This window comes from Homarus americanus, unplaced genomic scaffold (genome assembly GCF_018991925.1).
Source record: "Homarus americanus isolate GMGI-L3 unplaced genomic scaffold, GMGI_Hamer_2.0 scaffold37032, whole genome shotgun sequence".
NCBI classification, from domain to species: domain Eukaryota; kingdom Metazoa; phylum Arthropoda; class Malacostraca; order Decapoda; family Nephropidae; genus Homarus; species Homarus americanus.
The window spans coordinates 707,321-720,012 of NW_024731852.1; the positions used below are offsets into that span (position 1 = coordinate 707,321).

The 12,692-nt window shown below is 35.2% G+C and overlaps 1 protein-coding gene across 3 annotated transcripts in view; it reads right to left on the reverse strand.

Moving 5' to 3' along the window:
* Positions 1–438: 438 nt before the first annotated feature.
* Positions 439–12,692, reverse strand: part of LOC121867909 (gamma-interferon-inducible lysosomal thiol reductase-like) — a 28,813-nt gene continuing 16,559 nt past the window's right edge. For all 3 annotated transcript variants that reach the window (XM_042368045.1, XM_042368044.1, XM_042368043.1), the window contains exons 2-5: positions 12,400–12,552; positions 11,852–12,025; positions 10,892–11,038; positions 439–10,178 (exon numbers count right to left, since the gene is read on the reverse strand). In XM_042368045.1, coding sequence (XP_042223979.1) covers positions 10,092–10,178; positions 10,892–11,038; positions 11,852–12,025; positions 12,400–12,552 — 561 coding nt within the window. In that variant the 3' untranslated portion in view covers positions 439–10,091. The remainder of the gene's footprint in view (positions 10,179–10,891; positions 11,039–11,851; positions 12,026–12,399; positions 12,553–12,692) is intronic.

A 12,692-nucleotide genomic window follows, 5' to 3' on the forward strand; every position in this document is an offset into this window, starting at 1 on the left:
TTCTTCAACGGACAATGTTCGGTACATCCTGTGTACCGCCGGTATGGATGAGGGGTGTGGGCGTGGGGGAGGGGTGAGGGTAAGTGTAAAAAGTATGTAACTGGTAACAGTTAGAACTTAGGAGTGTAAAACTGTACAGTATATTACAGTCTCTCCTCAACTTACGACGGGGTTCCGTCCTGACGACCAGGTCATAAGTCGAATTAGTCGTAAGTCGAAAAGGCGAAAATAGTACATTGAAATTCTAAAATGGGTGTCTCTTTTTCTTCTCGGCACCACGAAAACTCTCACTTTTACGCTTGCCAGCCATTTTAAAGGGAATTACAAGCAAAAATTTTGTCAGTGCACAGCGCGATCACCAACGTCGGGTCTCGAAAATACGTATGTGAAAAATATTTTATACCCTTCAATACAATGAAGGGTAAAAAAAAGGGACTATACCAGGAAACATTTAATTGTATCAAATGGAACTTAATCATCACAGAATACTGTACTGTATCAGGATAGTGGAGTGATGGCAACATCTCACTTTGGTCCACATTTACAGAAGATCTATAGTGATCTCTAGAAGGAATACAAATTATGACTTTAAACCCTTCAACTCCTGTACTGTACAGTGTGTTGTATGGTATTTGGTGAGTAAGATACCATACTTAAATGATTTTCTTTGCTTTATAGTTTATACAAATTTTGTCTGATAAGTACTGTTAGCCCAACTGATATTACCACTATGAGACATTGTCACGCTTCAGAACCTAAATGAACTTAAATTCATAATTTGTAATCAAAGTCAGTAAAGAGAATGTTTTTATCCCAGAGTAGTACATAAATACTGCCTTAAGATACCTGTATGTTAATAATTTAATTTTTCTTTATGGATAATTTATGTTGTGAAAAGCATTACACTACCTACAATAATTTCAATATGGTTAAGTAGCAACTGGACAAATGAACCATAAAAAACGTTAGTAAAGTTCAATATCTTACTTTTCAATTGAACAACATAAAATTTCCAATAATTTCATTGGTACTGTACTGTCAAGCCATGAAACTAATGTTGTCACTAAAACTGTAGTACACATATCTATCTTATGATATGACTACAGTACTTGCCTCACAATTATATGAACAGGGATATACAATTATGGAAAGAATATATGAAAGCATTACTTGTAGCTTCAACACCTAGGGTATGGTATAAGGTGATATCAGCAAAAATTCACTAGATCTCATCTTTGTTACTTTTCTGAAAATGACAATCATCAAAACTTTCTAGAGTGCAGAGTCCTGTATACTGTACACTTGACGTTACATTATCCTTTATATAACTTTTAAAAAACATTATTCCAAACACATGTGCCACGTGACATCACTTACAAACTCTTGTAATTAGCTATAATTTCTCATTACTGGATAAACATGACCTACAATTACCATATTATCTACTCTACATCAAAACCATTAAGTAGTACAAAAACTATCAAACTATCAGTCCTGCTGGTCAAAATCTAAATAAATCTTACACAAATGACCACAGCATGTAGGCATTATTCAGGAGTGTTAACAATCCATAAAATATTATCAAAAGTTCATATCACAAATACTCCCTTATTAAATTGTATGAAATGCTGTTTACAAAAATAAGTAAATTACTGTATTATTCAACAGAGGATATTCACAATAATGAGCACAATTAGAACATAAAAAGCTGCATTTTACAGTACATAGCTTAGTGAAGATAACAATAACACATGGATGCAGCTCATTTTATTGTCAAGTGTTTTTAAGCACAATTCCATTTACTGTATATATATATTAGAGCTTCTATAATATTTACACTCCTAACTTTTAAGGGCACTGGTGTTTTTCCGGGGTGAAAACTTCATTAGGTGTGCCTGGCATGACTGGACATAAAATTATGGGTATTCTTCTCTCAAAAATTATAAACTAATCAAGTTTCAATACAATAGCATTCTTGCATCACCTGACTCTTTAACACCATGTACTGTATGTAGTAACAAAAGAATGGATTCAATAGCTGACACTATACCATTTACAAAAAAATCCAGAAAAATTGCTCTGGCAAAATCTGAAATATTCACAACACATTTCTATTAAACATAAGGTTGTCTGGAGAAACTGAGACATAGCTGCCTGCATTACCTGCTTGCTCAATACAATCTGGGAGCTCCTGTAGTAATGTTGCCAATAAAACAACATTCCCAAAAGGTCATCATGCAATTCCTTCAGATTTGATAAAGTTTTAACCAGCAGGTAAAAAAAAAAAAAAAAAAAAGTTACCTGTACTTGTTTTACTACCGTATATCTTTATCTAATTCATTTTTATTTTTAAAATCTTGGAGCCCTAAGCAGTTATCCTGTTTCCCCTGCCCTTAATTTGCATTGTACAGGTATTACAAAGATTGCAACCAATCCTCAGATTCCCAGTGATTCACAAACTCATGTTACTGACTGGGAATTAATACACACACACAGATAAACAGTATACATACTGTATTTATATTGCAGTACAGTAATACAGAATCATATACATAATATGTAACCAAATGCTTAGTCATAATAATTAATGTGCATGCCAGAGCAATTTTGGATCAGAAGACATTACAATTCTGTACAATTATTGTTTTTAATAAATTGCGTAGTTATACTCTACACAAATGTCAGTTTTTTATGCTGCCAGCAACAACTACCTGCATGCAGCATATACAAATAGATTTATCTAATGCAAAACCTGCATGTGAAATGAACTTGAAGTTTAAACATTCTTTGCAAAGTGAAAAAGAATGGGGTTTTACTTGCATGGGATATATCAATACAATACTGTACTGTACATTCCATTTTCAAATACAGCAGCTCGACTTATGACAGGGTTAGGGACCCAAATCCAGGTCGTAAGTCGAAAATGCAAAGATAATACATAGAAAATCTACAATGGGTGTCTCTTTTTCTTCTTGGAACCACAAAACTCTCACTTTTAAGCATGCCACCCATTTTAAAGGGAATTACAAACGAAAATTTTGTCAGTAGACAGTGCAATCACTAACGTCGGTACTGTATCAGAATTCCCTCTATACATGCAGTGAGACAAAACTTTCCTGAAAACCTGCCAAGTATTTTCTTGTGGTTATGAACTGCACTTTAGTCATGCTAGACAAAGATCAATGAAGCTGACAATTACTTACAATTACTGTACCATGTTAATACCATTAAGTATTGGAAACACTTGGGACATCTAAACCAGGAGACCCATGGCCAAACATATTTGGTGTGCTCTGACCTAGTCTCCCTGTCAGGCTGTGGTTCTAAACTAACTCTTCTTATCTGATCAATGCCACTCAAGTGTAAGAAGGGGGACAGTACAGATAACCTTCAATATTACATCTGTGTACAAGCTGTAAAGATCTTAGGATAAAAGTAGAGCCCCAAAAATTGACAAAGCCTTGCTGAGATTCATACTTCATAGAATACAGTATGTACAGTATCATGTAACTACAGTATACTTTAAATGAGCAGTGACCTTACTTAATGCATTTAAAATCTCCCAAGATACTCCTGAAGTGCATGTTCCTCTAACCTGCTTTTAATTACATTGTTTAAACAGTCTTGATCCTTTTCTTCAAATCTAAATTTTTTTACATGCAGATAACACCTTTAATTTCCAGTTTACTATAAATACAGTACTAGCAACTGAACCCACCTTAAGAAAATTATTTTACAAAATTAATTAATAAAAAAAATGTGATAAAACTTAAAATGTACAGTACTAAACTTTTTAACATTTAAGTAGTATAAATAAACTAGCATTGAGAAAATAAGAAATTTAATGTCCAAACTAAGTTAACTCAACACTATGTACCAAATTTAGCCAGACATAAGTGTTTTAAAATAAAATTAATAAGTAGATAACTTTGATGTAATGCAATGTACAGTACATGTACTTGGATTATTCATTTCAATGAGAATTCTCTAAGTTAGTGAGTAAATATAGAAGAGCCATTCTTCATGCAATGTAACACTGACATTATATACCTAAATATGCAATGAGTAATCGATACTTTCAAAATGGCACTGATCAAGTAAACAAAAAGTTTGGCTACTCAAGCTGCCTCATACAACAAACAAAAACAAGCAACAGATCCAAAATAAAGCATTAACAATCAACACTGTAAATTTCTACACAAAAATGCTTATACTGACAAGTTGCAAGACCCAGATAACAAAAATGTTCACTTGGACACACGTACACAGTTTTCAGCATTCATAACACTTGTGTGTATCATGCAGCATGTTATTAATAAAAACGAAAGAGTTACTAGAACAGCATAATACTCTTTCATCAACAACTGCTGTGGGTTATGATTCTGTCATACATAATTGCTGTACACACAAGAAATTACTGCTAGACTTGCATTATAATTTTGTTCATTAATTATTAAATATCACAACACCCTCATTATATTAACTAATAATCTCTGAGAATTACTCAAACTAAAAATAGCTAACATAAAGATATGAATTTCTTCAAATCAATATGAGTGATTCAATATATTTACAGCATGTATGAAGATGAAGAGTATGTGTCATCCCCCCCCCCCCAATAACAAGCTCAGAATATAATCTCCCCTAATAATTCCACTCCTAGCTCAAGGAAGGAAGATAGGTATCTGGGTGTGTGGACTCAGGGTGTCACTTTTAATGCAAATTATTAGTCTACATCCTTTAAAGAATCAAGTGTTTCAGGTTAGGACTGATGCTCTACTGGTCCTGTACTGGGAGGACAACATTAATGTATATGAATTGTGCTTTATGTTAACCTTCAGAACCTTCCAGTAACATTTCACAATTACTGAATCAGGCCAACAGTGTAGATGCAGCAATTAGGACCTTTTCAAGATGCCCTCCATGGTAACTATACTGAATGATTACTTGCATAAGAACCGACAACTCTACAACAGACCTTAAGGGATTCCTCCCTCTAAAGTTCACTGAAATTATATTTACTGTGAGGAAGATAAAGTTTAAAAATACTGTGCAAATCCTGGATAAATGTGCCGCTACATAGCCCCTATGGATTTTGATATGAAGACCACATACAAGGGAGCAATATTAGTGTTCTTTAGCTCTCTTGTTCATCAAACTAGTATACCAGAGAAAAGGAAAGTATCACACGTCTTTGTACAGACAGTACCTAAGAATATTATTCCATATTATACATCTTATCAAATATACACAAGCAAAAACGATTAATCTGTCATCTTTAATGTCATTTGGAATTTAGTCTCCTTCACACTGTAATTAATGACATCTGTTTATACATCACTACTGTACTACCTACTGTAACACCTATGCTCTTCACTCTCGTCGTCCACTTTACCTGCTTACCTACATTCTTATCTCTTTCTTTTTATTTTACTCAAAGTTAATTTCACTTCCATCTCCATACTTAGTAAAGGCTATAAATTAGCTTCAACTTCACATCTAGCTCATAAATTTATTATGCGATATATAAATATTCCATCAAGATGTGGTTGTAATGTCTTGAAATATGCTTCAGTTCCTGTTTGTATTATTGCTATGGACAAAACTGTTTGTCTTATGCTCTTACATACTCAGACATAGAAAAAAACTTGATACTGTACATGATGAAGTAGTAATGCTAAGCTCTGGAAAAAATACACCAGTAACATCAAATACATTTAAACCATGGTAAGACCCAGGGACTAAAATTCTATGAGATCCATAAGGTAGGGTGATCATTAAATAATTTAATCTGGCAAGAAATAAATAACAAATACCAATTATGCATACTAGATAACACACTCAATCTGAGGAACAAGAAGGAATCAGAGAAGAAAGATGTTTACATAAAATATTTACAGCAAAACATCTCGCAAAGAAATACAGTAGTACAGTACACAAGAAAAAATTAGAACTATGTAACATTTACTGTATATATACTTTTGGAGAAGGTACAGTATATGATATGATGGACTAGGAAGCACTGTGGGAGGTAAAGAGGATTTATGGAGGTAAAGGAAACAAAAATATATAAATATGTAATGAATAAATTATTGGAGGAGGAAGTCAAAAAAATGTCTAATATTTGAGAATGATACTGTTACTGTACTATATACAAGGGGTTCAAGTACAACCAAGTGGAGGATAATACACTACAAGAGGGTGACGGTAAATATGGGAAATGTCACTTGGGGAAAGAGTGTAAGATACGGTTTAGTCATTCTTAACTGGCCAACTGGTAGAGACAGGGACAAGCAGCAGAATAAAATTACCTGAGGGCTACATCTAGTGTTAACAGAATGTTTGGCATGACAAGAAAAGTATTAGAGGTTCAGAATGGCCGAAAGTGTGAAAGTAGTGGACTGTGAGACGCATTCTGAAGTAGTAGGCACACGTGAGGAACATGCTTGAGAATAGGGCGTAAAGAAGGAATAATGGTACCAAGTATGAAGGGAAAAGGAAGAAAACCTACATTATGAAAAGGAGAATTAGGGCAGTGCTTCAAGGAGAGAACAATGGAAGGAGTAAAGAGGGCAAAAGAAATATACTGATTGAGTTACTTTGAGGCTCTTCTGGCAAGAAATCCTTTCAGATGGAAGCTCCCCACGAGAGTAAAGCACCAGAGATAAAGACTAGCATAACATTAATTTGAAGAATCATCAATGATCTACACAATCATGAGCATGGATCATTGTTAATCCACATAATATTAAATATGAATCATTACCATGTTCATTACACACAGCTGCATAAAGTATCTATCATTATATTAGCAAACATGATGATGAGAGACAATCATTTTCAACTTCCTTTTAAAATCATCTTTTTTCATTCTACCTTCTGAAAAAATATTCCCTGTCTTCAAACCAGTTAATAATAACTGTGTCTGTTACATATGTTGCCAAAAATCATGAATCACGTATCCAGATAGAGCTATGCTGGAGATTTAAAGAATTATTGAAAGGTAAAGATGTGAGCTTGCAAGTGTGAAGGAGTTCACTTTGAGGCATAGTTCAACCCAGCTATGTGAATGGGGATGAAACACAAGCAAACTTCTGTACAGACTGTAAATGGACATGATGGAAAGTTAAGATGGTGAGACTCTACTGCACAGTGTACATGAATAATGGATATAAAATCAATGAAAGACTACAGTATACAGTATGTGTGTGTGAAGTAAGTGGAAGATTACAAGTTGCTGGATAAACAGGAAAGCTTGTCCAGTTGTGGCTAATTCTCTTACTATGTCATACCATTAAACATTAGTTCTCAGGAGGGAACTTAAACTGATTAAATTTGCTAAAAAAATTTGGATAAGTGTATGTTGACAGAGAAGCCAATCCAGGTGCTAGGGTAAAAACAAAAGACCCCTATTCACTAAACAGAGGAGGTAGGGGTGTAAATAAGGAGGGATCTGGAGATGTGTAAAGACAGACTGACACAGGAAACTATGTAAAAGTTACCGTGTTGGATAATGGGAGACAAATTGTTGGGTAGATACACAGCATACAATAATATTGTGTTAAAATCTCATATTTACATTATGAGAGGAATTACCATATTAAACAAATACATTATCAATAATGAGGAATACTGTACAATTTTTTTTTATAGTTTAAATGTAGCATCTTAAGACACATTCATTTTGCTATCCCCATACAGACAATTAGAAAACGGAGAATATCTGAATACTGTATATGACAATAAGATTTTCAGTAATGACCCTATGATCTTATATGTGTGTGTGAACAACAGTCAGGCAATCCAGCAACACCCAGTGAAATGTGCTTCAAAACACTGGAAATATATTGAAATACTTTACACTAAAAATTTTGGCTCTACCAACACACGATAATAAGCCTAACAAGAACTAGTCCTCTATTTAAACAACTCTGAATTTCAGTTGGCATGTGCTCTAATAAGGGAAATAAAAGATATTTACATCTGCCATGCCTTTCCCACTGTACTGTACAGCAAATGGTAAAATGATGGAGGATATATATTAAATACCAGAAAGTGTAAAGAAGTACACACCATACAGAAGAACAATCCACAAATTGCACTATCCACTGATTATAAAACTATTTGAGGTCATATTTCACAAAAACATTATTAAAATCCACATTTCATTCAAAATATAAAATGCAAGCATAATTACCAAACATCAGCTGCAACTACTTGTTTTCCTCCCGTTTGCTTCAGTGCACTGGTCCAAGGAATAGTCAAAAACCTTGTATAATCCCAGCCCAAAGATACAAATTTATGTACCCGTACTGTATAAACTGTTCGTAAAATGGGCCAAAAAATATCAACAAGGTTTGAAAGGGACTAGTAAGAGAATTCAAATAGGCTATACACAGCATTTGAATTACTCACGAAAAAATTCTTATTACACCTTCTTGGCTAAGGTCGCATATCTGGAGGAAAAAAAAATGTATGGAAAGTGGAGGACAATTTGAAAAGTACAGTACGTTTATTTGTGGTGCCAAGCAAATGGTTCAACTTTTGAGCTGTCATACAATGCACTATCACACATGAATACTACCACACTGTGTTCACAAACATACACAAAAACCATAATTGTGACAAATATGTACAGTAGGGTCGGGATATATAGCGATTTTTTATAAAGATTTTTTTATATCGCGACTACCAAAATTATCGACATTTTCCATTATATAGCGATAAATCTATTTATTTCATGAGGGAAATCGGACAAGAAATATTTCAAATGTACCGCCATGGCAAACAAATGCGTTATTTGCTCATCAGAGGCGCCACCGTGGCTGCTCACTCACGCATTCACGCTCGCCCGCACAGTCTTTCTGATTCAGCTCTTGAAAACATGCAATGCAGTAAAGTTGCTATATCAGTTCCAATGATAAAGAATGAAGCAATGGAAATACAGAAACGTCTGCTTCAGCAAGAAGGAAAGCCAGCAAGTGAATGTAAATTCACAGCTAGCCAAGGCTGGTTTCACAGCTTCATCAAGAGACTGAATTACGCTGCATGTCTCAGCCGATACACCTACAGCGGAAAAAGTGAAGATAGATTGGAAAATAGTGGTTGAGGAAGGTGGCTATACTCCAGACTAAATCTGAAATTGTGATGAAACAGGAATAAACTGGAAAAAGATGTCAAAGAAGACATATTTAATGAAATCAAAAGGAGGCTAGCTGTGAGTCGAGCGGTGCGAGTGATGAGTCAGCAGCTGACTCTGCTGCAGATTCCAACTTCAAAAGTGAGTGTAAATGGGTTGCTAGTGACGTGGAAAAAAGTGAAGAGAATGGAAGGCTTAATGGAAAAGATTTAATACTGTAACTAGTATTTTTGGTTTGTTCGTTAATGTAGGTGTGGGATTGTCAAGTGAGGGTGGCAGTGTGGCGTCTGCTGCCAAGTCTGGTGTTCAAGGGATGGTGCGTCAGCTGCCGAGTCTGGTGTTCCTGAGTCTGGTGTTCCCGAGTCAAGTGTTCATTGGTGCTTTAGTTAGTAAGAAATAAACTCGTTCAGTCAAGTTTAGTCACTTTTATTGGCCTCCAGAACCTAACCCTATTTTCCCCATTGATTACAAGGAATTATATATCGCGATATAGTATATGGCAAACATTCTTGGACCCTATCTCGCTATATATCCCGACGCTACTGTATAGTTCTTTCTTATACATGAAGTTCATTCTATGAGAATTTCACACTTTGCTCTTATTCAATTATCCAATAAAATCCTCAAAGTTATCAAAATACATACAAAGTCTATTTAAATAAATAGTGCTTAAGTAGTTGCTATTAACTCTTAAATCTTAGAGAAATTATAAATTTTAAAAGCCTGAGAATCATGTATCATCATTTGTATCACATTAACTCATCATCACTTTTAAAAATACTAAATTTCAGATACAAACTTGCAGTTAGTGATATCTGGCATCACCTGTGGCTCACAGCAGGTACAGTACTTTATGGAATGAAACAAAAGTAAAAGCTTCCAAAAAGAAGACAACAACTTTCTCTTCCATCTCCCAAAAGCTAAGAACTTGCAAGCTGCACTTTACCCACAATTAACAGGATGGCTGCTTTGGTCCTTTAAATCTCTTGCATAAAATTTTATGAAGATCCTGTAGGATGTGCTTCTGATCATCCTGACTCTGAAAGAATACAAACAAATTATCCTCCCAAATTTTAACTATTATTAAATATATTTAATAATTTAGGGGCCAATTCACACATTATCATCACTATTTCAAGGTCATTTTCCACATTTGTGTGGGTTAGCCATGATTACCTGAGGGCATGGTGTACAAGTTGTGAAAAAGCAAATCTTAAACAAGTTTTACAACCAGATGCCCTTTCTATTGACTACCTGGGGTACCTAAGTTGACCTAGCCATGGTTGGTATCAAACATAACAGTTCAGGAAGTGAAGGCAATTCATGCCATGTCAGCAAAACTACCTACTTGTGTAACAGAGGTTTGATATTTCATGTGCTATACTGTACTATCTGCACTGCTCCTAAAATTGGTATCAACCATAAAAGACCCAATTTCACCTATAACATCAATGGTATCAATATGACCTGCCCTGTTTCATCAATTTCACTATTGTCTGACCTATAATAACATTGGTATTTACCTATCAGCCCTACACCCAAAATTATACAGAATTAATGTTAGCCCTGTACCATCAATGGCCTTAAAGACTACACTATAACGTCCATGACATTAGTGTCTGCTCTACACTTTTAATGGTAATAAGGTCTGCCATATAGCGTACCATCAGTGGCAATTACATGTCTTCTCCACACTATCAATAGTCGCAGTATGTCTATATGGCACCAGTACTCACACAACAAATCACCTACCCTGTCAATAGTGATGGTTGGGATGAAGGACACGTGGGGTTTGAGATTGTTGGTCATATCACCCATGTGCTTCATTATGCTGCTGCCCTTATCTGAGAGCACACATGACTCAACGTCCTCCCAATTCTCACTGTACTTTTCAACACACTGGGAAGAAAAAACAATACTGAATTAAAAAAAATAGTCTTAACCACTTGTGTATGGGGTTCTCTCGGCTGAATAAAATCATCTGGTGCTGGCCAAATAAAATACTAAGACGCATCCTATAGTGAAGGGGTTAAATGTTGTCTTCCTTGTGAAGATAATTACACACTGTATTGGACATGTAAGACTTACAGGATGGACCCAAGACACTATAAACTTGTAAGTATGAGCAGAACAGTGACAAATAGCATCAATGCTAAATGTCTATACCTGTAATGTACAGTACTGTACACTAAAGGTTTACATTTGCAATATTATAGATTACTTTTAGTGTAAAGGAGCAATTAATGTTAAACGAACCCAAACTTATATGCCTATGAAAGCACATACAATAATCGTCATTTTCAATTACAGTATTCCAAACATTCCTCCTCCTCCTCCTGCACACTATGGATTAATCACATTTTGATAATATCTACACTCACATACTTCATAATGTCACCAAAAATGGCAATATATAATTTGAAAACAGTCCAGTAAAAAGACATTAACAAAGGAAAAACTCTAAAAGGGTTAACAACCCCAAAACTTATTTGATCACCTTACCCTGCTTCATACAGTACTACACTAAAACAAAAAGACAATTTCAAGATCCCACAAAAAGTTTACTCCAAATCTCTTGTTCCAACACAAATGTTCTGAAAAACATATGCAAACAGTGAAAGCAAAAACCAAAATAGTATCTAGCAACAGAAATATGAAACTCAGCAAGACCAGCAACTTAGTAACCTTCCCACTGCCATACCACCAACTGACCTTCTGCCCAATCTTCATGGGTGCATCATTTTTATCAATCATGCAATGGACGATTGCTAGTTGCTTGGCTTCTTCCTTAACTAAGTTCGTGACACATGCGTGAACCATGTTGGCCCTGCACTCCACTGGTCCATGCTGGCAGTCAAAGATAAACTTCCCATCCTTCTCCTGGGTCTGTAAAGGTTTCCATTAATTAATTTGAAGGATGCCAATAGAAGTACAGTAATAGTACTGTTAAAAAAAAAAAATAAATAAAAAAGCATTCCCTGAAAATATTACTACTGTATGTGGAATAATAACTGGATCAAATATTTCCACAAAAATTCAAAGAAATGGAGAGGTGAGGTTAGGTTCTTTGTTAATTAAATTAATTTACTGAGTACCTGTCTATAATTACAACATAAAATGTACCGTTGCTAATCCCTAGAATTGGAAGAGAGTGTGTGTATGTGTGTGTGTATGAAGAGAGAGAGAGGTAGCAGACTGCATAATACAATACAGGTTTAGGATCCACACACTATGTGAAACTACGGTGTAACCTGACTTACCCTTGCCTTGCCATAGGGAACCAGGGCAATGTGCATGATCTTGTGAAGCTTCTCATACGCTGGGGTGAGTTGCTTCATGATGAAGTACCGACTATCGGGACACAATGCTTCATAGTACACCTCAACATGCAGGGTTGGATATACAGGTACTTCCTGGGGTAGAGAGAAGGAGTCATGATGACTACAGAGTGTAACTGTGAGCGTTAATGGTGACTTCATAATGATGATAACTGATGTAACTTATATGATTCTAAAACTCATTAATGAGGATGAGCAGGGACTGACTATTTTTA